The sequence below is a fragment of the Nyctereutes procyonoides genome, unplaced genomic scaffold, assembly GCF_905146905.1.
Source record: "Nyctereutes procyonoides isolate TBG_1078 unplaced genomic scaffold, NYPRO_anot_genome, whole genome shotgun sequence".
Taxonomy (NCBI): domain Eukaryota; kingdom Metazoa; phylum Chordata; class Mammalia; order Carnivora; family Canidae; genus Nyctereutes; species Nyctereutes procyonoides.
Window position 1 is genome coordinate 9460992 of NW_026575131.1, and position 27521 is coordinate 9488512.

The window sequence follows — 27521 nt, forward strand, 5'->3', positions numbered from 1 at the left end:
CCACAGATGCTTCCTAGGGAGCTAGGCTGGTGTGATGAGAGTGGTGGCCATGCGCAGCCTGGCTTGGGAGCTGGCTCTGCCCACCATGTGCTGTATTGCTTTGGAGCATTGCCTCATTGCTTCCCTGGTGAGAGGAGGAGGTTGACTCTCAGGACTTCAGAGACCCCGCCCATATCTACTCTCCCCCTGGGGGAGGTAACCCTTGTGTCACTGCATTTCTCTGTATCCCCTCCCTCTGCCCGCACAACACTTAGAAGCCTGCCTCTTGACAGATGAGCAAGTTAGCACAGTGGTCAGGGGCCACTCCAGGATTCTGGAGAGTCAGAATTCCAGCTCAAAAAAATGGGCACCGTAAAAGTGCCCATCTCACAGGGTTGTATGAGAACACAGGGGACTAGAAACACCCCGTAGGAGCCTGGCACGTAGAAGTTCCTATTCAAGGAGCTCCAAGGACCCCCGGAGATTGGGTCAGAGCAGCAGCTCTGATGGACACTGTGCCTTCCCGAGATGGTTTCCCTCTGTTGTATTCAAATCGGGGAACAATGGGCCCGGGTTCTGGGAGGGGCCGAGGGTGGTCCCTCAGATCCCGGCAGCCCCAGCCCACTGGGAGGTCAGACGCCTCCTTGGCTGGACGTCTGCACCATGGACAGGGATCTGAGTGACGAGGACAGTAAGTACAGCTGGGGAGATGTGGGGCACCCACTTCTGGGGCTAGCACTGACCCAACAAAATCTTCCCTCTGGCTTCCGTGCTATCCTGGGTTCTGGGTCTGTGTTGCTGAGAGCATCCTTCCTTCCTTCCTTCCTTCCTTCCTTCCTTCCTTCCTTCCTTCCTTCCTTGTGGAAAGCCCATTTGCAGCCTGCTGGCTGTTCTTCCAGAGTGTGCCTCTGGGCAGTGGAGGAGGAAGAGGATAACAACCCAGTCGAGAACTTTCCTCCCTGACCATGTCACACCATCCAAGTCTCATATTCTTCAATCTTCCTTTCTCTGGCTGACAGTTCCCCACCCTGCTCCTGCCCCAGCCACAGGTGAGCCTGAATACCACACTTGGGCTCAGTTCTGAGATGAGGTTAATTTTAAAAAAGTGTCCTGGAAGGTCTTTACTCATGATCTTCCTCCAGCAAAGAGGTGCTTGTTCATTACTGCTCCAGAAACACAGTCCTGGTGGCCCCGACGCTGTCATTCCTGGAACAGAAATACAATGGAATCTAAGGACTATTTAAAAAGGTGAAGATGGACATGGCATTTTAGGAAGAAATGTGCTATGTTTAAAAAAAAAGAAATTTCTGATCTTGCATTTGGAAAGGGGCAGTGTGGTAGACTATAAGATTGGGGCTTGGGAGGCTAGGGTTCAGGTCCTGGCTCTGCTTTGAATTGGCTATGTGATCTTGGGCAGGTCATTTAAACTCTCTGAGTCTCAGTTTCCCCAGGTATAAAAGGAGATGGGTCAGGAGTTCCTAATTTGAAGACCATGAAGGTGAGGGCAAAATGTTGTATGAATGTACTTTTTTTTGGGGGGGGGGGAAGGGAGTGGTCCTCAGCTTTCATTTGAATCCTGGAGAGACCTGTGACACTAGTTCATTTTCACAGTTCCCGAACTTGGGGACTTTGAAGGTCCTTTGCAGATCCAGCACTATTGTCTTTAATGTAGGTAGCTAAAAGCTTTAGGTTTCAGAGCTGAAGCAGGGTATGAAATACACCCATGCAAATCTCAGCAACACATTTAAAATTTTGTTGGAATCCTTTTTCATATTGAAATGGGAGACAGTACAGAGATATTTTATCATGTATTTGAGCTAGACCTAATCTGCTGTCTGACATATTGGAAATTGTGTAGCCGTCATCTTATAAGCTTCGACTCATAAGCCAATGTAACTTTTCCTCTTTGAAATACTGCTCCTTAGCAGTCTTGCAGTTTATAATTGGAGTTTCTTAGTAGCAATGGGCTAGGTCAGATCTGGATTCAGATACAAGTTCTGCTTCCTAATTGCTGGGTGACTTTGCTCAAGTCACTTAACCTTTCTGAGCTGCATTTCTCACATTGAAAATATAGATCATATCATCTGGAAGAATTGGTAAAAGACTAATTGGATGTGAAGTGCCTATAACGTCACTTAGAGTTGAGCAGGGATGGAATAAATGATAGCTCTAGAAAATGATCAGACTATGTCTCCCAGATCTTTAAAATTAAACTGCCATTAATGAAAAATACTTTCACCTGCAGTGTTTCTGTTTGGCATCATGCCTTTTGGTAAGCCAGGTGAGAGTAAGGTTAACTCTTTAGTTCCCTTAAACTTCTAAAAACTCCGATTCTGCCAAAGCGTCACCTAAATGCTGGTTTCCAATATAATCAAACCATAGGGTCTTACTGCGAGGTATGGGCTTGTTCAGGAAAGTTTCTGGAAGCAAGTCTTTCATTTCTGATGAAATCTGAAACTAGGTCAATATTTGTCCAGGTTTCAGAAAGGGAGGCTGTGGTGGGACTCACGTAATTGAAATGTCCCTCCTTAGGCGAGAGAGGTCACTGCCCACTTTGTCCCAGGTGAGTTACTTTCCCCAGTCCCAAAAATGCTGTCTCCTCAGTTTTTGAATCTTCAACGTGGGCAGCTTCAGAGGGAGCATATCTTCTTCCAGTGACACACTTTGGCACCAAAAGGAGGCACAGACAGAGACATTCTGGGATGTGGCATCCACGTGGAAGTCACCATGAGGGCCTCTTAGCACGACCATCGTAAGCCGCTGGGCTGCCTCTCACAGCATCCCGGCTAGAGGTGGCACCTCCCGCTATTGGCAGGGGCACTTCCAGCGATAGGCTGGTCCCCTCTCCTTAGCTAAGGCTGTCAGGAATTCTTTCCTGCATTCCCTTGATAACTCTTTTCCTGGAACTTCTACTCTTTGGTCTTGGTTCTATACCCTGATCCCCCAAGGCTACTCAGTACAGGTCTGTTCCCTGTTTAAAATAAGAAACCTTCCGAGTTTTTTCTTTTCTAGCATGACCAGGTCCTGTTTTTTCAATGGTCCCAGATATAATGTGGTTTCAATCACTCTTGTCCTGGAGGGAGATGTCTTAGCCCAGAAATGAAGCAGAAAAATCCCCTCCCTTATTCTAAGAACCAGATCCCTTGTATACAACTTATTTTATTATAGGCTGACCCCCCTCCAAGAAATGATGTGCAAGAGCCTCTTCAAGTAAGGTGGACCCCCACCCTTCAACCGTAATTTAAGGACAGGGCTGCTGTGATTCTGGACAATATGACCCAGGTGGCAACTCCTTACTCCTGGGCACTGATAGCTGGGGAGGGGGAGCAGTGATCGGAAGCCACACCACCATCACCATCAGTGACCCATTGCTGAGGGATGGGGCTCATCCCTTGGTACGCAGGCCAGCTCTGCTCCCTTAAGACTTATTCATCAGTGTTCCTCCCATCCCAGCTTTGAATTGGAGACCAGAGATTGGATGAAGCTCTCAGGGTAACTTGGTAGGAAAGATGCTGGACTTCATGGCAGGGGCTCAGCTTCTAAGAGCCTTGGCGACTGACTGTGGGGCTTTAGTGTATCACGGACCCCCTGGGATGGGGGCACGGCCACCAGAAGCACAGGCCCTCCCTGTCAGTTTGGCCCTGACCTCTCGGGGCAACTCTTAGCAGAAAGATAGAGTGTCCCTTTCTGTTTTCCCAATAGCTCGTCTCAGGGACTATATTCCCTGAGCCCTGTTGTTGGGAAAGAAGACCAGGGCCCTAAAATATACAGTGATGTCCCCCCCAGATGACACAGTAGGCTAGCTCTTTGGTGCTGTGCTCATGGCTGGGGGCATAAGGATGAATGCGCTGACCTACCTCCTAGGTGTTCAAAGCCTGGTGGGGGAGGCCGACCCCAGATGGACTTTTTACAAATAATTCTTAGAAAGCTGTTTGGCAAAAGCAACAGCAGAGAGTGGAACAGAGTCCTGAGGGGAGGTGGGGGCATCGCGGGGCAGGCTTTGTAGGAGATCCAGTCTGGGCTGAGTCCAGCCGAAGCGGGGGGCCTTGGGCAGGAACCCCCAGAACAAGCCCTGGGAGAAATGACTCGGTGCATGTGCCAGGGTGAATGCACACATCAGTGTCCCGAAGGAAAGGCAGCACTTAGAAATCCCACCCCCACCCTGTGGCCTTGTCTTGGCGTGATGACACTTCCTACAAAGCAAGAGCTCCACACCCCAACTAACTGAAAAATCTGTTGTAACATTGGCTGGGTTCTCTCTTGGCATGCCGCAGGGGCCTGAAGGACCCCAAGGAGAACTTCTCCCCGGCCCTCTCCCCATGCCTCTTGATGCTGGTCTCGCTCCCATGGCGGGCGCCATGTTTGCTCTCCCAAATGTGTTCTCACTGGCTCCCACCTCGAAGCTCCCACAGAGGCCTTTCTCTCTCCTCCCCCTTCTGCTCTGTTCTTTGTCCTCACTCCCTCATGGTCCACAGTGATTGTTTTCTCTTCTCTCACCCTTTCACGTTCCAGGCAGCATGGGCAGCAGGTCTCTTCCCTAGCCGGGGAGGAGACTAGAATCTCTTCTTTCTGTCCTGCAGGTAATATGGGGCCTGTGGATACAGGGCCTGCTCCACTGAGGCCAGAGCTTGGACGTTAGCTGTGGGCTGTGGTGAGCCACCACCATGGTTAAGACGTGGGACGGCCTGGTCAGGCTTTCTGGTCTTGCTACGAAGGCTTTTAAATAACGTAGCCAATTATTTGTTTCTTCTTCCTGGCAAAGCGGGACTTTTTTCTTTCTCTTATCATCACCTGACTCTTCCGTTTTTATTACTTTAAATTATGATAGAATACATGTAACGTGAAATTTGCCGTCGTAACCACTTTTAATTGTGCTGTTTTGTGACCTTAGGTACCTTCCCATTATTGTACGACTATTACCACCATCCATCTCCAGAATCCTTTCATCTCTAGCCCCATTAAACAGTTCCCCACTGCCCTCTCCTCCTTGCTCCTGGCCAACACCATTCTATTTTATGTCTGTGTGGATTTGGCTGCCTGAGTCTCTCCTGCCCCATCTTCAGTGTAATTCTAACCACAGTGCGCTTTGGTGCACTGACTGTGTGCGGGGGGGGGGGGGGTTTCTGAAGGGGGCTCTCACCCCTCTTGGAGGAGACAAGGTAGGAAACAAACAAAAGCAAGATGGCAGTGGGGATCCATGTGAGCAGAAAAGGGGCATGGTTTTAGTGCTTTTAAGATAATTAGGACTGGAATCAGAGGCAGAAGATGTGGACTCCTTTTATCCTCTGAAATAAAGGGAATGGCATTCTAAAAAGAGGAAGTTAAAGCGATTATCCATTAATTACACCTTGCTCCACAAGAAAAAATTCCTTTCTACACAAAAGAAAAATAGCTGGTGGCTGGTGAGCATTACCGTAGAGACGCTCTGCGAAGCCTTCTCGGCAACCACTCGATGCCCTTCGTGTGGAGCAATAGGGCGTTCAGCTAAGTGGAAAGGTCACCGGCTTAGAGTTCGCATCTGAGTTTTAAGTTCCCTTCCTGGCTCTGCTGTGAATGTGTGAGCCTCGCGCCCCACATCGCATCTCTCAGTCTCCTCGTTCCTCTGCAAAGCAAGGAAAACGGTGGCTATTGTCAAGCGCAAAAGAGATCATGCCTGCGCCATCCCCTTGTGAGCCACAGGACACAATGCGTGTCGGAGGGTGGGGTGGCCCAGCTGGCGCTCAGCCCCGACCCCGGGGAAACAGTGATGCAGCTGGGGGGCCCTTCGGGGCGCCCCACGCTGGGCGTCACACAATGACCCGCGGCGTCCACGTTGCTGTTGTGCCCGCTGAGATCGGCCCAGGAAATGACGCATCTGCCTGCAGGTCAGCCTGGAGCCCTTTATTTTTGTACATAACATAATGGTGAGATTAATTTAGTGCTGACGAATTACGGCTGCCCCGAGAGGTCAGGGCGGCTCCTGGCTGATGGATGGAGCCCTGAGCTTCCCACCTCTTATTCTTCCCCTTTTCCTGCCGCTTTGTTTGGTTTCCAGCTGGGCGTCGCAGCCACAGCATGTGTGTCTGTCTTCTGGCAGTCGGAGTGGGGATGCCCCAGCGGGCCCCAGACTTGGGGGTGGGCGAGGGCCTTGCCCGGGGAGAGGGCTGTGAAGGTCTTGCCTTTCTCTCTACACTTGACATTTCCCCTCTGGCTTAAAGGAGCACAAGGGAAGGGGAAGAAGACCCTCCCTCCTCCCGTCCAAGGCATTGACTGAGCATTTATTTATCGCATGCCAGCCTCGCGGCTAAGAGCCGAGCGCACGCTGTCCTATCAGAGGGGCACTAGTACCATCTGCCGTGTGTCACAGCAGCAGGGAGGGCTTGTGTGGCGGGCTCGGTATCATGCGTCCATGACTCAGATGTGTCGGAGCCCAGGTCCCTCACCACCGTGCCTCAGGAATTCTGACTCGGGACACCCTTGGCTACAGTCCAACCCTGACCTTTATCCTTAATTCTGACACCTGGGCTCACAGGAACTGCAATGACATGCATGGGCCCTGATCCCAGAAAGGTTCAAATTCCAGCCTCCCTCTTTCTGAACCCCTCAAACACACAGGGGACCTATGCACACAGGGGATGTCTAAGGCGGGGAGGGCAAAAGAGGGCTCAAGTCTGCCCCACCGCCCGTTTTTGCAAGGTTGCATTGGAACAAAGCCATGTTCACTGAGTCGTTCATTAGCTATGGCTGCTTGCGGCCGAGTTGAGTGAGTGAAACAGACCCTATGACCCACAAGTCTACAGTATTTACGCCCTGGCTGTTCGTAGAAAATGTTTGCTGATTCCCGGCATCTAAAAGAACTTAAAATGCTAATAAGCCTATTAGGAGCAAACAATATTGAGAAGTCAGGTATGAGCGATAATCCCTAGTGAGTTATCATCTTGGGGACTTCAGTACACGTGGGCAGGCACCAGCGTGAAGCCTTGGGATGCTGTCCCCTTGCATCACACCCATATGTATCCCAGATCTCTCACCTGTGTCTGCGCAGAATCATTTGCTTACAAAGATAAGCTTTCCTGCTAAGGAAGGCGCTCCCTGCATCTAGAAACATTCTTTTGTAAGTTTCCTGCAGAGAGAAACTGTAGAGATGCATATGCGTTTCTTATTGTCAGAGGACTAAGACATTTCTAATTTAGGGGGAGTGGAAGAATGAGATTGTTCATTTGTCTTAATGACACCCTGTCTTCCCCCTCTCCCTCCACTGTTCTTAGCTGTGGGTTTCAGCATTCCAGCATTCCTCACCACCTGCGGTCCCACTTCCAGATAGACTCAGCTGCTCCAGCTTAGAGCAAGATCTGCTGCTTCTTCTGGCTTCTGTTTTTATTGAACTTGAAACGACAGGGCATATACTTTTTATTTTTGTAGAGGGGAAGAGCTGTAGGCTTTAAAGAGCTAAAAAGAAAAAAAAAGAAGAAAAGAAAAAAAAATAAAGAAGGGATCTAAGGGGTGAGGGGGATCAGCTGGTGACCAGAGTGTGTTTAGTGACTTCATGCAGAGAGAATTACTTTCCACCAGCCATATTTATCAGCTTGCCCTTTAAAGTCAACTTCCTGTAATCAAATTGGCCCCTGCAAGGACAGAGATGAGGAGTTCTTGTCTCCCAGCAGGGAGGGAATAGATTTGGGGGTGGCTCAGTGTGCTGGAACTGGAACAAGGAGCCCCTAGCCTGCTGTGACTTCACTGCTGTGCATCCTAGGAATACTGGATAGCCTCTTTGAGCCTCAGACTCCTCATGTTAAATGGAGTTAGAAGTCCTGCCTCCTGTATCTCCAGGTGGGAGGGTGGGGAGTAGCAGCAGGTATGGGGAGGTGCTTTATGAGTTGTCTGTTTCTGGGAGCCAGTTCTTTTTTTTTTATTAAATATTTTTATTTATATATTCATGAGAGACACACAAAGAGGCAGAGACACAGGCAGAGGGAGAAGCAGGCTCCATGCAGGGAGCCTGGTGCAGGACTCGATCCCATGGGATCATGACCTGAGCTGAAGTCAGACACACTCAACCACTGAGCCACCCAGGTGCCCCCTGGGAGCCAGTTCTTATCTTATGCTTTCCTCCTTGGAGATTCAGGGCTGTGTATCTCTGTCATAGCCTGACAGACCAAGCTGAGGGATTTTTAAAATTTAAATTTTAAAAGTAGAAGTATAATTAACAGTGTTATATTAGTTGCAGGAGTCTAAGGTGAGGTTTTTAACAGCAGATACACGGTGAATGATTCTTCCATGTATCAGAAAAGTACGTGGGAAGAACATGGGTTTTGGAGAACAACGAGCCCTGGTTTGAAGCCAGCTCCGTCCCTCACTGGCTGTGTGATCTTGGGTGAGCCACAACCTTTCTGAGCCCATTCCCTCATTAGGAGAATGGGACAATATGCGTCAGTTTGGATCATCTAAGAAGTAGATACCCAGATGGCAGTAGATGTGTCAGAGGTCCCTTGTAAACACATGTGGAGGGAAAAGAGGAGAGGGAGCCGGTGTGGGCAGACCACGCTGCAGGTGGACACCTGTGAGAGGAGGGCGGGAAGGAAGGAGCCTCAGACTGTGGTGTAGCTCCAAGAAAGTCTTGCTCAGTTTGCGGGGAGTCCCAGAGCAAAGACTGCCCATTGCAGGAAGCTGCATTAAAAAAACCACTCCACATCCCAGTGCCTTAAAACAACCACCATTTCATTATCATTCATGATTCTGCAGGTCTGGAATTTGGGCAAGACTCAGCTGGGTGATCCTCCTGCTCCCTGTATAACCGATTAGGGTCTGTCTTAGGTTGTTTGCTGCGACAAACCATAGACTGCCTTGCTTAAGCAGCAGACATGTATTTCTCACAATTCTGGAAGCTGGGAATGCCAAGATTCAAGGTGCCGGTAGACCCAGGGTCTGGTGAGAGCCTGCTTCTGGCTTGCAGACAGCCACCTTCTCACTGTGTGCTCACAGGGCAGTGAACGAAAGAGCCCTATTAGCCTCTTTCCCTGCCCTGGCACTAATCCCACCACAGGGGCTGTGTCCTCACCACCTCATCTAAACCTAATCACCTCCCAAGGGCTCCAGCATGTAATGCCATCCATCAGGGGTCAGGGCTCCAACATATGAATGTGCAGGGGACACCGACATGTGGCCCATAACAGGGTCAATCAGTGGTATTCAGCAGGCAGCTGGCCTGGCGGGCCGGATGGCTTTGCTCGTGTGCCTGGTGGCTTGGCAGGATGGATGGGCGGCTGGAAGTCCAGGCTCTGCTGGGCTTCTGTCCATGGGTCTACACGTAGTCCACGTGGTCTCCCAGGAAGCTAGCCTGATTTCTGACCCGGCAGCTCGGCTCAGGGGGCAGTGCTCCAGGAGGGAAGAAGTAGAAGCTGTGGTCTCTTCGTTGCTTCCACTGTGTTCCCTTGCCTGAAGCAGTCGCAAGCCTGCCAGGGTCAAGGCGAGGCGATACAGATGCATCTCTTGAGAGAAGCATCGAAGAAATGTGAGCATCTCTAAATCAGTATCTGTCTCCTGGGGTCCTGAAATACGATCATGTTTCTAAAGCACCTGCCATTAGAAACGACCACTACCCACCATTTGCTTTGATGTGGATGGAACTGGAGGGTATTATGCTGAGTGAAGCAAGTCAACCGGAGAAGGTCAATCATTATATGGGTTCACTCATATGGGGAATATAAAAAATAGTGAAAGGGATTATAGACGAAAGGAGGGGAACAGAGTGGGAAAAAATAGAGAGAGAGAGACAAACCATGAGAGACTCCTAACTCTGGGAAATGAACAAGGGGTAGTGGAAGGGGAGGTGGGCGGGGGGGTTGGGGTGACTGGGTGACGGGCGCTGAGGGGATGAGCACTGGGTGTTATACTGTGTGTTGGCAAATCGAACTGCAATAAAAAACTATACAAAAAGAAATAAATAAAGCACCTGCCATGGTGACCGGCCCAGAATAGGTGCCCAGCAAACAGGAGCTGCCATTCTGAACGCTTCTCTCAGCGTGATTATTCGTGCTGCCACTAGCACACCCCGCCCCATCCCTGCCTGCCCTGCAAATGTGTTGTGTGTGCCACGGGGGCCAGAGTGAGACTGGCTTAGTTAAAGGGTGAGCACAGCTTCCGTGGCTGTCACGGCGACGCCCCTCCCTCCCAGAGGCTGGGGACTGCCTTCCCTCCGCAGGTGTGGCCGACCTCAGCTTTGAGGCCGAGAGTCCTCTGGCGCCCCCGGCTGAGCTCCTGGACAGACTGCCCAGCTATGACTGGCTTCTGCAAGGAGGTGGTAAGTCGGCGAGCGCCTGGCTCTGCAGCCTCTTCCTGGGGCCTGGGCTGGTTGGGGAGACCTCTCTGGAACGGGCCAGGCCGGGACAGCTCTCGCGTCTCCCCTGGGCGGGGAGGGTCCTGGGAAACCTCTTGTCACCATGGGGGGCGGGGGAGTGGGACGACTCTGTGTCCACGAACATTCCGTGACCATATCCTCGTCCTTTAAGACTGGGATCGGATCATGCAGGTGTGAGAACCATTCTTCTCGCATTAGGTGCCTTGGCATGTGGGACTCGTTCCCTTTGTCCCGTCCAGCCGCACATTCAGCCTGTCTTTCCTTCTTTCACGGCAAAAATGCCTGTGCCTTTGAGCTAGGCCGTTGAGCCCCGGACTCCTCTCTCCCCCAGGTCGGCAGATATTCTTTCCACCTTTGGAGGCTCCCGGGAGACCCCTGGACCAAAGGTGCTGGTCCTCATTCATGGAACTCAGGTGAGCTGCAGCGAGTGCCGCCACAGAGGATCGTATGTGGTGACCCTCGCGTCACCGTTACCCCCCCTCCCCAGAGCCCCTCCTTGGGGATTTTAGGGTCTACGGATCTCAATCCTGACAGTGCATCGGGATGCCACACCTACTGGACCGGATTCTCCAGGGACGGGGGCCAGGAAGGTGGATTTTACCAAGCTCTTCAGGCTGTTTGGCTACCAGGCTGGGGTTGAGAACCACGGTGTCGACCAGGGGCTGTCCTAATCCAACCCACTGCCCGTTTTTGTAATTCGAGCCATGCTCATTTGTTTACTGACTGTCGCTGCTTTTGTACCACATGAGCCGAAGTGAGTGATTGAGGCCGAGACTGTATGGCTCATGAAGCCTACGATATTTACTGTCGAGTCCTTTAGAGAAGCTTGCTGACACCCAGGCCCAGGACTCTGGGCGGAGCTCCGGCTTCCCAGCCGGCTTGGTGCGGAGAGGAGGTGCAGGCCCGCATTCTGGGTCCAGCCTGCTGGCTGGCTGTGTCCTGCCTTCAAGGGGTCTCCTGGCTGCTGCTGCCCCGCTGCTGCCCGCAGCGCCTCCCCTTCTCCTCCCTGGCCGCCCATCTTCCGTGCCCAGGGCAGACCCCACTTCCTCCGTGGAGCACTCTTGGCCATTCCGGGCCCACACCTCCTGGGGTGCATGCACGCAGGCCCCTCTGTGCGCAGGCAGGGGTGCTGGAGACATCGCTGTGCCTGAGACGGGCGTTTGGAGTGGGGCTGCTGCGGGGAAAGAAGTAAAAGAAGATGTGAGGGAGGAGGAAGGAGGAGAGGATTCCTGCTTCCTGGAGGTGTTGGCAGGGGGGGACTTCGCTAGGAGGGGACATGGCAGCTGGGCCTGGGCGGAGGGTTTTCTAGGAGGAGGGGGAGGCATCCAGGGAGACTGCCAAGGAAGGGGCCTTTGCTGCTGCCTTCACAGCCACTGCCGCTGCGGCCCACCGTGCTCTGTGTCGGCACCGCAGTCAGGTAGCTCCTGGCTGGGGTCTTCCGGTGGGCACTGCTCACAGCTCCTGCCCGAGGTCAAGGTCTCCAAGGGCAGGAACGTGGTCTAGCCTAACTTTGCCTCCTCCTGGCTGTGTGACATCTTCTGCAGACCTCAGTTTTCCCCGTCTATAAAATGGCATAATTCATCTTCAAAATGTGAGTGTGTGTGTGTGTGTGTGTGTGTATGTGTGTGTTTGGGTTCAAGATTCAGCCCTTCCCGTGAGCCCCGCGCTTGAGCTCATGCAGTTTTGCTGTCCTCTAGAAGGAGCTACTGTGCTCCCACCGCGGGCATGGGTTCACACAGCCCCCCGGGGCCAGAGCTGCCGTCCCCGGGGGGAGCCCCGGGAGCTTCATGAGTGTGATGGGCCGCGGCCGGGCCCTTCCCTTTCTCCCGGCCTCATCTGCATCCAGAGATGCTGGCTGGCCCTTTCCAGAGACCCTCCCTCTGTGCTCTGTCCCCAGCAGAGTCCCCACGGTGACAGAGGAAGTGGCTCGTGAAGCCCTCCTCAGCTTTGTGAGCTCCAAATGCTGCTATGGCAGCGCGGCCGCCGGGGACCTCGTCATCCAGGAGCTCAAGCAGCAGACCCTCTGCAGGGTAAGGGGGCCTGGGCCTGGCGGGCCCCTGGGGGCAGCCTCTGTGATGTCAAACGGGTGCAAGGAGTCTTGGGGGGCGGTGTCTATGAATAGTGGTGACGCTGAAGCCCTTGTTGGTCTGTAGCTGCTGAAAAGCTGGAATGTGCTGGCCATCGTGGGGAGCACGTTACATGTATGTCTTACGAAGTCCTCAGGGGCGACCCCACGTGGTGGCTATTACGGTCACCAGTTCAAGGGCAGGAGCTGCAAGTTTAGAGGGGTAAGGCCACTTGCCCCAAACACACAGCTAGAAGTGACAGGGCTGGGACTCTCTTGCTGGTACCAAAGTCCATGTCCTGAAACACATGACTAACCCGCCTCCAGGAGTGGTGGGCCGAGAAAGCTCCGTCCACTCCCTTGATCCCCCAAGTCACATCTGTGCCAACGAATCATTTCATCATCCCCCTGGGCCTGCAGCTCCAGGGAAATCCTCTGTCTGGTACTGAGACCATGCAGGTACCTATGTCACCTTTTGCATTGACAGGGCCAAGGGGACAGATTTAAAACTCCTATTTTCTAGTGTCACTGGCACAGCCACCCTCTGGTGAGAGGTCAGAGTGGGAGGCTGGGGGAGGAGGCTCCTGTGTCGCTGTGTGACCTGGGGCGAGTCCCCTGGCCTCTCTGAGCCTCTGTTTCCTCCAGTGTCAAAGGAGGAGCCAGCTGATGTCCAAGATCCGTCACTGTTTTGTGATTTTTGTGGATGCGCTCAAGAAGGAGGCTCTTGACATCAGGTGGAAAAATTCCTGCAAAGAGGATGCTCGGAGAAGCAGATTCCATCGGCCTCCATCTGTCAAAGAGCAATTGCTGCTCCACAGCTTGCTTTGTAGAACACTTCTGGGTAAAAAGAAATGGGGGGCTGACATCGCCCCAGCTGTGAGCCCGTCAGGAGAGATTTCCTGTGGCTGACTGATCTCCCTGCTTGTCTGGGGGCATCTGGAGCAGAGATCCCTGGTGCAGTCTTGTTTCAGCAGCTGGTGGCGCTGGCAGGGGGCCTTCCAGTTTCCCCTCCGAGCCTCGGCAGGGGGGAAGCGTCCTCTTTCTGTGGCATGCTGTCTTCCTAAAGGGCATGAGCGTGAACATGCTGGTTTGTTTTTTCCTCTGTAGTATCGACTAGAGACTTTTAGCGAATCAAGGATAAGCGAATGGACATTTCAACCCTTTACTAGTAAGTGAATTCAGTTTAACTGGGAGCAAATCTGACAGGGGCTGGTGGAAAATATCAGGACACGTCTTAGCCACTAACCCTGAATAAGGTGCTCTTCTGCGTGCAGCCTCGGTCTCCCCATTCCCTGTGAAATGAGCGGGTGGGCTTTCATCTCGGGCTTTCCAGTGCTGATCTCAGCAAATCCTTCCTGTCCGGAAAGCGGTTTGCAGGAGGACCTAAAAAAGTCTAGTGTTTGCCTTTGGCCACAGACTGGTGCCGCCTGGCCACAGACAAAGGCAGTGTGTGTGCCTGGGCATCTGCCTGCCTTGGAGGCCGCCCTCAGTGTCTCCCAGAGTCCCTAGGACCCTGTTCGCTGTGCCATCCCACCTGCTGCTGAACCCCACTGGAGGCTGAGGGTTCCCTCTGGGAAGCCCTAAGGCCTTCCTTTTCTGCTGACATCTCTGGTTCATCCTTCAAGACTCAGCAGCTGTGCCACCTCTTTTTTTTTTTTTTAAGATTTATTTATCCATGAGAGACACTGAGAGAGGGGCAGAGACATAGGCAGAGGGAGAAGCAGGCTTCCTGCAGGAAGCCCGATGGGGGACTCGATCCCAGAACCCTGGGATCAGGACCTGAGCCGAAGGCAGATGCTCAGCCACTGAGCCACCCAGGTGCCCCCTGTGTCACCTCTTTTATGAAGCCCTTCAGGATTTCTTTACCTGCTGACCCCATCCTCAATAGAAGGAGTCAGTCTTCTGGGCTTTCAGAGCATTCATGCAGCTCTTATCCAAAGTACTCCACATATCCCATGACGTTGTGTCGTGGTTGTAGCTGTGCCGCACCTCCTTGAACGGAGGGGTGGGGAGGACGAGGAAGGGGAAGGAGGTGGGGATGGTCACAGTTGTGATGGTGGTTCTTGTTATTGATCTGTCTCACGGGCCAGCCCTGTGCTAAGCATTTCTATGCCTTCTATTTAATTTTCACTACCATCCTATCTGGTAGGTAGGTGCCATCTATTTTCTCATTTTGGAGGTGAGAGAGTTTAAGGTCGGAGAGGTAAAATAACTTGTCTGGAGTCACGCAGCTAGGAAGAGGAAGAGTCAGGAGTCAGACTAGGTCTGCTCAGTTCCAACACCTGGGTGCTTAACCATGGACTCCGAGGGGCCCCTTGTCTACCCGTCCCTTGGCCCAGCATCTTGCCTAGTGCCTGGCATCAAGTGAAGGCTCTATACTATTTGGTAGATAAATGAAAGCTTGCCCTTGCAGCTGTTCACTGGCCTTACAATGATCCCTTTCTGTGTCAGACCAGTCAGTGGATGGGCCACAAAGAGGGACCTCCCCCAGACTGTGGGACATCAGGGTCCAGGTCCCCCCGATGTTTCATGAAGACACGAGGAAGTTCCAAGTCCCTCACTCGTCAGTGGTCAAGGTAACATGATTGTTGGCGTCTTTGCCCTTCTCTCTGAGCCGGTTTCCCAGACACTACATATTTCCTCAAACCTTTTCTTTTTAGAAAGGAAAGCCAGAATGCAGACCGCTGGTTCATGCTGTGGCTATCCATAAGGCGAATTCTAAGGAACCCCAGAGCATGGAATATAGACCCACACAAAATTCCATGCAAATTAGGGAGTAGTCACATAGCGAAGGGATGATTCCATTTACCAAACTGTCACCAGCTTTAAACAGTAAGTGTTCACATTCCTAAGACCATCTGAGTGTTTTAAATTTATTTTTGTTTTTTATTTTTGCCTGACAGTAAACAGCTGAAGTGCTGAATGAAATGGATATAAAGCAAATCTCAAACATTATTTGGATTTTCAGTAAAGGGACAGAGTTTGACTTCTATCCCATCTTATGGAAGTATAATCACGACACGAAGTGAGGCTGGTCTAATGTATCACAAAACCTCAGATGAGAAACTTCCTATTATGTTCTCATCTTCACTGTAGAACTTGATCAAGTATGTAACTTTCCCCTAGAGTTTTCATAGCATCATGTGATGACGAGAACTTTGAGAGGTCAAGAGAGGGTTCTATTCTTTTCTCAGGAGTGGAAAAGCTGTTTTGATTCAGGGATTAGATTGCAATAGCTCGTTCTTTGCCTTTCACAGAAATGCTGTGCATTTTTTATGATTTCTATTCCCAAAGACCTCTTAGCTGCCCAATGGGCCGAGGACACCAGCCTTTGTGGTTTAGCCTGGGAACATGAGTTAGGACATGGAGCTTGGAGAACAGACTGGGCTGGGGCCCTCAGGAAATGGTAACATGATCTCCTTGGCTTGGCATTCAAGGCCCTTTGGAATCCTAGTCAAGTGAGAATGGCCATCATGCTGGGCCTGAACGGCTGTACCTATGTTTGGACTGGTGATGCCATGGGGTGGGTGTGGGGCTGCTGACATCAGGAGGCCTTGGTGCTTGGGAGACTGGAGCCAAGGAGGGCTTCTCACTTTCAGGAATGTCACAAATGCCATGGGCGTGGGCGCTACAAGTGCAGCGGCTGCCATGGGGCTGGCATGGTGAGTCCTGTGGCTGCTGGTGAATTAATGATTGTGTAGGAGGAGGGGCCCTGTGGGGATGGAGGGTTGGGCTGGGGGCCTGGGGCTCCCCCACTAACAGTGTGACCTGAGGCGAGTCATCCTCCCTTTCTGGGCCTCCATTTGCTCACCTGTAAAATGGGCAAGTTGGATTGGCTGTTTGCTACTGGCCTTTGTTCCCTTGGATGGTTTATGGTTCATGATTTTAATTCTTCTCTCTTTTTCTCATTTGTCTGCAAACATTCCCTGAGACTGAGCACTCGCTCAGTGCTGGGCCCTATAAGAGGACTCAGAGCTGAGGGTCTTCCCAGCAGGGACCCTCTGTCCTGGGGAAGACCGACAAGTGACCAGCACATGTAGTAAGCGGTGATGAGCCTGAGGTGAAGTTCAGAGGGCTTCGAGGGGCAGAATGCATGGGGACCTTGTGTTAGTGCCCTATGGCTACCGGGGGGCTTAAAACGATTGATATTTCTTCTCTCACATTCTGGAGGCTGGAAGGCTAAAATCAAGAGGTCAGCAGGGTTGGTTCTCTTGGGAGACCCCGAGCCACATTCCTAGTGCCTGGCAGCCACTCCTGACCCTCGGCTCCCCACTCCATCCTCTGCCTCTCTTGTCCCGGGCCTTCTCCCGACGTGTGTCCCAGGTCTCCTCAGGCCTTCTGCTGAGGGCACCAGGCTCCGGATCTAGGGCTCACCCTCGTCCAGCATGACCTCATCTTAACTAATGACATCTGCCAGGACTAATTCCAAACAAGGGCAATTCTGAGGTTCTGGTGGGTGTAAATGTCGTGGTTGGGGGTGGAGGGAGCCGGTCTTCAACCTAGTACAGGTCCCTACGTGCACAGCCAGGCCCTGGCGCCATCAGGCTTCTCTTCAGAAAACTTCAAGGCTGCTGACGCTCCCGGGAGTGAGACCATGCTCCTCAGGTGTCCTCAGCTCTCTCCTTTCGCTCTGATCTTTTGGACACATATTGACCAGTCGCCACGCTAAGCCATGCCCTCCCCATCCTTCTCTCTGCCCACCTTCCATCTGCTGCGTGCATTCCTTTGGCTACTCACATGCCACCTATGGGGCCCACCTATGGCTCGTCCCGCCCCCTGTCTCCTGTACCCTCACTCCCGCCATATGCCTCCTCTCGGCCTTCCTGGAGCCCCTCCCTGCGGTCTTTATACTTTCTCCCTCCACCCCTGCTCCTCAGGCTTTCCCTGCAATGTCTCCAGAGTCCACTCTTGGAAAGCCTGGAGGCCTTTCCAAGACAGAACTCCCCATCCCCAGCTCAGCCAGCCTGCCCCCGTTCTGAGTCTGTCTGGCCGTGGCTGTTTGGTCAGGGTGCACTCTCAGGGGTCATGGGGAATCAGAGAGGAGTAGGGGAAGATGGTGTCTCAGGAGAAACACAGATGTGTGGATGTAGCATCTTTGAAGGCTACAGCTGGAGGGGCCCAGAGGTGCACAACGTCCACCTTTCCCATCTTACAGATGAAGGAACTGAGGCCCAGGGAGAGGAAGTGGCTTGTTCAGGGTCACCAGGTTGGGATTTGAACCGAGTCTCCAGATGCCCTTTGCCCCTCTTCCCTGGGAGGCCGGCAGGGCTGAGGCTGTGCTGTGTCCGCAGGTGAGATGCTCCTCCTGCAGCGGAGCCAAGCGCAAAGCCAAGCAGTCCCGGAGGTGTCAGATGTGCTCAGGGTCTGGCAGGCGGAGGTAGGAGTGGGTCTCCCCAGCGCTGAGCTGACGAGCTCTCACTTCCGGGCCTTCTTGCTTTTCACTGTCTGCTCCTCCGGAGGGAAGTCAGGTGCCCTGTCTTGTCGCTCTTATGCCCCAGGGTGCTGTGCCTGGTAGGTGCTCAGTAAATATTTGTGGAGTGGGTGAGCTTTCCTCCAGGCTTGCTATTTCGAGAGGAGACTAGACCTCGTCCAGCAGTCTAGGGGCCAGATGTAAGGAACGAGGCACTGCTGAGAGGAAGGGAAGGGGTGCTTTAAGGAGGAGAGACTGCACATGTGGTGGGAAATGAACACAGAAAACCACCCAAAGGTGAGACCTGTAACCCTCTGAGGATCAGGACCGAGGCAAACCCTTATTTATAACTCATTGTGGGGCCTGAGTGGAGACATCAAGGAAGGTTGGTTGATTGACTAAACAATCAACAAAGTTCCATCTCTCTTCACAGGGCTTTGCAAATAGTGGGTTATTGCATTTTGTAAATCGTGTCCTTAATGTATTTATTTATAAATCGTTAGAGGGAAACAGGAAACCATGAGGAGTGAGACTATTCAAAGTTGTGTTGGTTGATGATACCTTTGATTCATTTTGACCCAGGCCATCCTTCTAAGAAGCCAGAGAGCAAAGCTTTGGCAGACCTGCCACCTGTGGTTGGTAAAGAAGGTCTTTGATTTGGAGAGAAGCTCAGCTTTTTTTTTTTTTTTTGTTTACAAGTCAAAGAATCCTATTTCAAATGCGCTTAACAAAAAATTCTGCCCTTGGAACAGAAAAGTCCAGGATTATATTTCTGGGATGGCTTCAGGTACAGCTGGATCCAGGTGCTTAAACAAAGTCACCAGGACTCTGTCTCCATCCCTCATCCTGCTTTTCTTTGTGTTGGCTTCATTCTTAGGCATGCTGTCTCTTGTGGTGACAGAGGGGACAACCAATAACTCCAAGCTTCGTTACCTCAATAGATGAGGATGTCCCTTTCCTGATAGTTTCTAACAAAGTTCTAGGGCAGATCTCATTGCACTCACCTGAGTGCACTCATGTATGCTCATCTTTGCATCAGCCACTGTGGCCAGACAGATGGAATAAGCTGATTGGCCAAACCCAGGTCCCAGGCCGGTCACAGAAGGGGTGGTCACAGAGCCCACAATCTGTATGGTCAGGGTGGGAAAAGGGTGGTCTTCGAAGGGACACAGGGGCATTGCCACCAGAAGCAGGAGGTCGAGATGGTGGGCAGGTGGAAGCAACTGATGCTGACCTCAGTCCACCTCTATGAGGGAGGATTTGGGGTGAGCCCTCGAGAAGCCACCAGGATGCCGCGCTGTTTGAGTGGTGCTGACCATGTGCCCCCCTCAGGTGCAGCACATGCTCAGGGAGGGGAAACAAGACCTGCGCCACCTGCAAGGGGGAGAAGAAACTGCTGCACTTCATCCAGCTGGTCATCATGTGGTATGTGGCAGCGTCTCAGCACTGTGGCCTGATGGGGGTCCCTGGGGGACATGGCCCGGACTGGTTTCTGCGGAGAACTCCAGGTGGTTGGGGCTTTCCTGGTCCAGGGACTCGTGCCGGGAGAAGAGGGCTTCAGGCACCTTGGGAAGAGGAGAGGTCCCTGGGAAAGGGGGTCGGGTGGCTGGATGCTGGCGGGCTTTACAACAGACAGACCTGGGTTCAAATTCTGACATCGCCACTTTCTAGTGCAGCAGGCACTCGAGGCCTGGGCCGTCTCTTCTGGAACAGAGTCCCTGTGTCGTAAATGCCCCCATCAGGGAAGGCTCCCGTGCATGATGGGTTTGTCCTGTGGGCACCGTGCTAATAAGCACCTCGCAGCTGAGGACAAAATGAGGCGCTAGAACAGGACTGTCAGGACTCCAGCGGTTTGCCATTTTACAGATGAGGGTGCTAAAGAGCTTTCCCGAGGCCCCAGCAGTAGTAATGCAAGCCCTCCAGCCCGGCACTGATTCCAAACCTCTGTTCTTAACCCAACGTGCCATGTGCTCTGCTCCTCATGCTCGTCAACTCCAGGAAGAACAGCCTGTTTGAGTTTGTGTCTGAGCACCGACTGAATTGCCCTGGGGAGCTCCTTGCTAAAGCCAAAGGAGAAAGCCTCTTTAAGGATGAAAACACCACGGTAAGGGGGGCTTTGAACCATCACGAAGGAAGCTGGGTTCCTCCTCCCTCCTCCTCCTCCCCTCCTGGAGGGCTGCATCCTCATGGGAAGACCGGCTGGGTGGGAACAGAGGGGCTGAGCAGGGGAGAGCCTGCTGGGACCCCGCGGGGCCAGTTCTCTGCCCACCCCCTTCCTTCCTCCCTCCACACCCTGACACAAAGCTCGAGACCCTCCTCTCCTAGCAGGCGCTATTCTGGGGATAGTGCCCTGGGGATACCGTAAAACAGAACCCTCGCCCAGGTCGATCTCATAGTCTGGTGAAGGGAGAAGGTAATCATGTCTTGCCCTCATGTCAGAGAGTGGTTAGGGTCACCGAAAACATGCCAGCAGGGTAAAGAGACAGGAGTGGGTGGGGTTTCGGGGGGGGGCTGGGAGGTGACCCTGGGCAAAGACTGGAACAATGTGTAGTGGGGGCGTGGACCCTGTGGACTCTGGAGCCAAGGTGTCCAGCAGAGGGAGCAGCACAGGGCAGTGGGACAGGAGGGATGTGGGTTGTGCAGAGTAAGGAGCTAAGACATGAGAGGTGCCAGCGGCCAGATCGGGGGGTCCTGCAGGGTAGAGGTTGGCAAACTCTGGCCCTTGGCCTGCTTTTATAAATAAAGTGTTATTGAAACACAGCCATGCCTGTTTGTTGACATATGTCTGTGACTGCCTCCCCGCTGCAAGGGCAGAGTCAAGGAGTTGAGACAGAGACCCGATGGCCCACAAAGCCTAAAATAGTTACTATGTGGCCTTATACAGAAGAGATTTGCCAACCTCTGCTGTAGGCCTTGGCAGGAAACTTGGCCTTTATGGGACGTCTGAGAGGGCTTGTTTTCTCTGAGAGGGCCAGGTGCTCAGCCTCCTTTTCTCTCTCTCTCTTTTTTTTTTTTTTTTTACAGTAAGTAGCCTTTTCAGATTGGCTTTTTTCCCCTCACTTTATAGCATGTATATTTAAAAATCGAGGCATAATTGACATACACCGTATTAGTTTCAGGTGTACAACACAGTGATTCGATATTTGTGTTGTGAAATGATCACCACAATGTCTAGTTAACATCTCTCAGCACATAGTTACGATTTTTAGTTTCTTATGATGAGGACTTTTAGGATCTGGTCCCTTAGCAGCTTTCAAATATACAACACAGTATTATTAAGTAGAGTCACCAGGATGTACGGCACATCCCCGGGACTGACCGACTTTATAACTAAGTTTGTACCTTTCCACCACCTTCTCCCCTACGACCACCAATCTGTCTTTGTACCTGTGAGTTTGTTTTCTAGATTCAGCATAGAGATCCTACAGTATTTGTCTTTCTCTGATTTATGGCCTTTAGCACAATGGCCTCAGTGTCCATCCATGTTGTCACAAAGGACAAGGTTTCCTTCTTTTTTATGGTGGAATAGTAATTCTCAGACTCCTTCCTTTGCCCCAAATCAGTGTGGCTTCCTAAAGGCCCAGCTCAGGCATCGGCCCCTCAGGAAGCACCCCCTGCCCGCCCCAAGCCTGAGTCAGACGGCAGCAGGGGGGTGCAGGTAGAGGAGTCATCTCTGCCCACAGCCCCCCTTTCTTGGTTGGAATGCCCGAGGCGGGCAGGTGCCTAATCAAAGTCCCCTGGAGGTTAAACACTGAGTGGCCTCGGGCCCTTTCCTGTCTGTGCTCGTGTTCCTGCCCCCTGTGAATCAGAGCTGCAAGGCTTCAGGTGCTGACACCTTGGGTCAGGGCAGCGAGGCGACTGCATCTCTCCGGCAGGTGTACCCCATTGTGGATTTCCCGCTGCGGGAGATCTCTCTGGCTTCCCAGAGGGGCATTGCGGAGCACAGCGCTGCCCTGGCCTCCCGGGCCCGAGTCCTGCAGCAGGTGAGTGGGGTGGGGGCTGGGGGCCGTTGGGAGACTTCTGGGGCCGGCCCTCTGGTCCTATGAAGGAGGGCATGGGCTGTTCCCTCTGCTGGGGGGCCCCTTCCAGAGGAGGGAGGGAGGCGTCGGCTAGGGGAAGGGTGGCGGAAAGGAGCCCCGGTTTAGGAAGCGGAGAGAGCAGAGCAGTGTGGGGCCTCAGGGGCAGGTGGGACCCCTGGACATAGAGAGCAGGATTCTTATCCTGAGCAACTGGAAGCTATCGTAGGGTTTCAGGCAGGACCTTGGCTCAGCATGAGTTCGACTCTAACCCCGTGGGTTAGCATCTTCAGAGAGGGGGAAGCAAAGTGCAAGCCTCGGGGTGGTAGGCAAGTCTGGAGCCCCAAGTCCTGCCCCTGGGAGCACTTTGCAAATCCCAGGCGTCTCCAGGCTGAGATGGCTTCCAGGGAAGGGTTGCTCCGGTGCTGTGCAGGGAGGCCCACTAGGTGGCGGCGTTGCTTTGCGGCTTTGAGTGGTCACGGCTGCAGGTGTCTGGGGGACCGGGGGTGGGGGAGAGGGGTTGGCCAGGGAATGGCTTATATGTGGCCTTATACAGAAGAGATTTGCCAACCTCTGCTGTAGGCCTTGGCAGGAAACTTGGCCTTTATGGGACGTCTGAGAGGGCTTGTTTTCTCTGAGAGGGCCAGGTGCTCAGCCTCCTTTTCTCTCTCTCTCTTTTTTTTTTTTTTTTTTTACAGTAAGTAGCCTTTTCAGATTGGCTTTTTTCCCCTCACTTTATAGCATGTATATTTAAAAATCGAGGCATAATAGAGGAGGTAGAGATGACTCCTCTACCTCTACCAGGCTTATATCCTGGTTCTCCTGTGTCTCAACGTGGTCGTAGCCCAGCTACTTCTTCCCTGAAGTCCGATTTCTCATGAGTGCAAAGGAGACGCTGGCACCACCTCAGGGTTTGCTAGAGATGCAATAATTTGCTTTGGAACCTGGTGTTCAAAATGCCCCTTTTCCTTCTGGTCCCTTTGCAACGAGTACTTCCCCTTCTCTCTCTGCACATCTCCCCTGTTTGCAGGAGAGAAAAAGATACATTTAATTAAAAAGTAATGATGCCCCTCTTGGAGCTGTAGTGGGCCTCAGAAATCATGGGTGGGAGAGCCTCCCTATCCAGAGGGGTGGGCCACCACTCATCTTCTGCATCGGCACAGGGGCAGAGATTTCAGATCTTCTAAAAAACCTGATTTTTATATGAAACTTTCTAATTTTTCCATATTGAGAACAAAAGTTTAAAAATGCTAGGAATGGGATCCCTGGGTGGCGCAGCGGTTTAGCGCCTGCCTTTGGCCCAGGGTGTAATCCTGGAGACCCGGGATCGAGTCCCATGTCGGGCTCCCCGTGCATGGAGCCTGCTTCTCCCTCTGTCTATGTCTCTGCCTCTCTCTCTCTCACTGTGTGCCTATCATAAATTAAAAAAAAAAAAAGCTAGCTGAAAAAAAAATGCTAGGAATACTGTATGTGCTGATGGGTTGGCTCTGGCCTGTGGGCTATTGTCGGCTACCCCTGCCTAGCCCAAACCCATGAGTCTCCCAGTAAATCAGAGGAAGCTCAGAGAGTAGAAGTAATTCACTTAAAGTCACACAGCTTCTTGGTGGAAGAGCCCAGGAGCAGAACCCACTTCCCTAGTGCCAAGCCTAAGGTGATTACTCACTGCATTCAAGATACGTAACTCCTTCAAAGCCAGTGCTGGTTTATTGGGATATGTCAGCTGACAGGGATTTGGGGCCAGAAACTGCAGGGACAGCTCATTTACCAGGGTAGCACCTGCTTGCCAGCTCTGGCGCATGACTCATGACCCCAAGTCACGCTCTTGCCCTCTAAGGACCTCAATGTCCTCATCTTTAAAATGAGCTGGATTGGACATTGCCTTAGATTGGGGTCTGCAGAAGCAGCTTCGAGATGAGAGCTTGTGTGCAGGACATTTATCAAGAAAGGGCTCCCAGGAGAAAAAGCCTGTAAAGGAGTAGGGGAGCCAGAGCCGGAGGGGCAGGGGTCACACAAGGGCACAGTGTGGCAAGGGATCAGTGACTGCCGCATCCCATCGGAGTTCTGAGCACCGGTTACACCTCAGCAACCGTGTGCCCGCAGATGAGGGAGCTGGCCTTTTGTTGTTTGGCACCATCCAATCATCGGGCACAACTTCCAAGGCACTTTGTGCTCCTGTGTGCGAGGGTTCTGTATCCAAGGACAGGACCCCGAGGAAGAGCGATGGGCTGTGAGTGGCAGAGAAACAGCAGATTTGTGGGAACACGGGGGAGACGAGAACATTGTCCATGGAAGCCCCCAGAGCATCGTCCCTGGGGGACTTTGCTCTTGCCTCACTAGTATTAATGGTGTGGGTCACACGAAGAGCCCCCAGTATTGAGGTACGTACTCTGGGAAGGGGAAGAAGATAAGGGCCCAAGTTCAGCAGCTCGCAGACACTCGTGGTTATTCTGAGCCTCTTTGACTTCGGAGACTGACAAGTTGAGTCCTTTTTGGGTCCTTGATGTGGGAGCTGGGAAAACTGAGGCCTGCAGAGGGGGAGTGAGCTGCCTGAGATCACGCAGTGTCGGTGGCAGGCCCGATGTCCCCAGGCTTCCCCCTGGGGAGTACATCCCCTATAGCGCAGTCCTGACTTGGGCAACACAGGCCCCTGGGAACCAGTCCCGGAGGCGGGAAGGGTAAACCCGGGGCAGGTGGACATCTCAGAGCAGCGCGAGCAACGGGCTCTTTGGTGAACCTTTTTGGTCCTGCCTCTGTAGGCAAAGATCACTCTGCTCAGGAGTGAGAAGTTAGCGAGTGGAGTCAGCCGGAGACATGCCTGTCACGACACGGTGCCCCCGCCATGGCTCTCAGACCTGGAAACTGCTGGTCCTGGGGTCATGGCCAAGGTGTGCATGCACACAGATCCGTGGCTGATCACAAGGCAGCCACTCGATGGCAGCTGATGTCCCAACCAATCTGTAGCCTCAGACCCGGAGGCCTTTCTAAAAATTAAATTAAATTAAAAAAATTTTTTTTCTGGAGGCCTTTTGGATCAGAAGCAAATGGAGGCAGGAAGGGAGTGGTATGGCTATTGCTTCCTGTTTGATCCTGGTAGAAAAGCCTGGAAACGAGAGTGATCCTGACCCGTCTGCCCAGGCGTTTGGAGCAGGGACGTGGGCTCCCACCTTCTCTTGTCTCCTGGTCCCCATTTCATGTCCTCTATAACAAAATGTCGCAGAGGGGTCTTCTATCTGTGATTTCCAAAATTATCACTTAGAGACCACTTTCTGGCATACAGGAGGTCTCCGGGTCTTCTCTGGTTATCTCAGCAGCTCTGTGGCATAGAAGCCTTGATCCCCATTTCCTAGAAAAAGCAAGTACGAGATCACTCAGGGAACTTCATGGAAGACACCGAGTCCCCTCTTCCGGCCACAATGTCGCATTGCCCTTTGGCTGTCCCTCCAGTGGAGTGAGGAACCCCGCTTCTCAAAATCCGCACTCTGGCCTGTTTCCCCTTCTCCGGCGGCCCCTGGACCGTCACCCACAGAGTGAGGGGACTTGGAACGGTCCCCAAGGAGTGGAACTTCCTGAAATTCCCAAAAAGGACCCAGCCCTGGGCTGTCCACACCACCTCCCCCTGGGTTTGGGAACCCTTAAATGTGAGTCTGGGACAAAGAAGCATCTTGTGCGGAAGAACTTTGGGGGCTTTGGCGCAGAGCCTGGACCACGGTACATCCCCAAGGAAGCTTAGCTTCAGTGACTAGGAATAACTTTCCTACATTAGCTGTGTGCAGCTGCCCTTAACCAAGCAGCATCCAAAGCTGATGGAGGTGGGTGTCTTAGTAGTGTCACCTCCATTCCATTCACGGCCCCACAATTTTGGGAGGTAGTAGAGCAAGTGCTCAGAGCAGGGGTGGGGACATGAGGGGCTTTAGGACCACTCTGCTGGTGGAGTGAGCCCCCAGGCTCTTAGGTACAGGGTGGTGCTGGGAGGGGATTTGAGCATTAACCCCCTGGGGCTTGACCTGAATCATCTTCCAAACCTGAAATTCCAAGAGCCTGCAGGCCTCAGTTTCCCTGTTTCTAAAAGAAAGGGAGGATTTGAGAAAGGTCTCTCTTGAAGTAAGGTCAGTGCAAGAGTGTGTTGAGGGAGGGTCCTGAGAAAGAAGCCTGAGGCAGACCACCAGACTTTGGAATTTCTTTAGTGTCAGTGTTTTACCTTAAAATTTCATTCAAATTGTATAATCTACTCCCTAATATCTCCATGGCTGTTTTAATATAGAAACGCTTAAAATGACTTCATCTTCCACCTTTCTCTGCCCTTCCTCCCCATCTAAAAACTAATGCTTCTGAAAGATGTCCTGTTTGGCTGGTGGGTTTCCATACATCCTGGGACTCCCCCGGGGAAAGCTGTACCCTCCCTCTGTGACACATGGAATCAGATGGTGGTGAAAGCTGAGAAGTTAGTCTGGACCAGAGCTTAGTGTGTGTGAAGAAGTATAATAGGAGAGACACCTAGAAGGGCACATGGGAGCCAAAAGGCCAACTCCAGAGTGTGAACTTCATCCCACAGGTAGTAGGGAGCTACTGGAGGTTCTTGAGCAGGCAAGTGACTTGAATAGAACACCGAAGTTTTTCTTGCCCAATTGTCTCCCCAGCGCCAGACCATCGAGCTGATCCCCCTCACAGAAGTTCATTACTGGTACCAAGGACAGACTTATGTCTACTACATCTATGGCACTGACCACAGGGTGTATGTGGTGGACTACCCTGAGCGGTACTGCTGTGGCTGCACCATCATCTGACATGGCTCAGCTATCTCCAGAGCCTGCACTCTTGTTCCCCAAGGAGGACAAATGAGGTCCCCGAGTGACTGGCTACATTGGACGATCATATACAAATCCCAGTGTGTCCTTCTAGACAGTTCAACGTATCACCTGTCAAGCTTTCCAGAGCTCATCTAGAGGAATCCATCATCATGTGTTTAACCTACGAGAATCCAGCTACACACATTTCTTTAGAACAGATAATTTAAGCGGCCCCTGGTCTCCCAAGCTTTCGCCCCGATGGAGCGTGTGGTTTGATTTTGCCTCTCCCTTTAGCTTGCTCAGTTCTGCGGGGCCACTGCTAGGGTGAGCCTTTTGCCAAGCTGAGCGTTATTCAGATGTTCAAAGATATCCTACAAACCGGCTGCCTCTTAATGTGTCCCGAAGAGTGCTCTAAGGCATCAAGAACAAAGCCCTCCCCCCACCCCCCACCCCCCCTCCCCGCTCTGTGGGTTAGGATTTCAGATACACAGTGGAGATAATTTATGTCTGGCTCTGTGATATCTGGGATCTCACCTGGAAGGCTGGGTGGGCTCTGGAGCAGGTGGGGGCAGCTGAGGTTATTGGTGGGAGGCCGGTTCACCCTGAGGTCTGGCCGTGGATAGTGGCTGCTGGCTGGGACACCGGCAAGCCACCTCTCCATGCAGCCTGGGCTCCTCCCCCTGGGGCGGTTCTGAGGGGCAGTGGCCGTCCTGCACAGCCAACTGAAGAAACAGATGTGTTTCCCAGCTGGAGAAGAGAGCGGCTGAGTTGGATGGGCTGAAGGTCTGCGTGCTGGCATCTAACATGTTGCCTCTGCAAGGGGAGGTTCTGGAGAGCGATTCTGGATACACGTTGGTTCTTCACGTGCCAACCTTAGAACCTGCACATCAGTGGGACGTGAACTGGGTGTCCTGTGCGCCCAGTCATG

General features: G+C 52.6%; 1 protein-coding gene across 1 annotated transcript; it reads left to right on the forward strand.

The window, feature by feature from the left end:
* Positions 1-554: 554 nt before the first annotated feature.
* Positions 555-26947, forward strand: SSUH2 (ssu-2 homolog). The gene is made up of 12 exons (XM_055344407.1): positions 555-670; positions 10160-10258; positions 10647-10728; positions 12216-12345; positions 13488-13548; positions 14832-14956; positions 15980-16042; positions 17672-17757; positions 19123-19215; positions 19789-19894; positions 21666-21773; positions 26444-26947. Exons 1-12 carry the CDS (start codon positions 643-645, stop codon positions 26588-26590), a joined length of 1128 nt encoding a protein of 375 aa, XP_055200382.1. The 5' UTR covers positions 555-642; the 3' UTR covers positions 26591-26947.
* The last annotated feature ends 574 nt before the right edge of the window (positions 26948-27521 follow it).

Excerpts from the sequence above, each read along its gene's own strand:
- SSUH2 (XM_055344407.1), top strand. The coding sequence starts at position 643 with ATGGACAGGGATCTGAGTGACGAGGACA. Across the intron at positions 671-10,159 it reads GGATCTGAGTGACGAGGACA|GTGTGGCCGACCTCAGCTTT; the intron begins GTAAGTACAGCT and ends TTCCCTCCGCAG. Across the intron at positions 10,729-12,215 it reads TCCTCATTCATGGAACTCAG|AGTCCCCACGGTGACAGAGG; the intron begins GTGAGCTGCAGC and ends TGTCCCCAGCAG.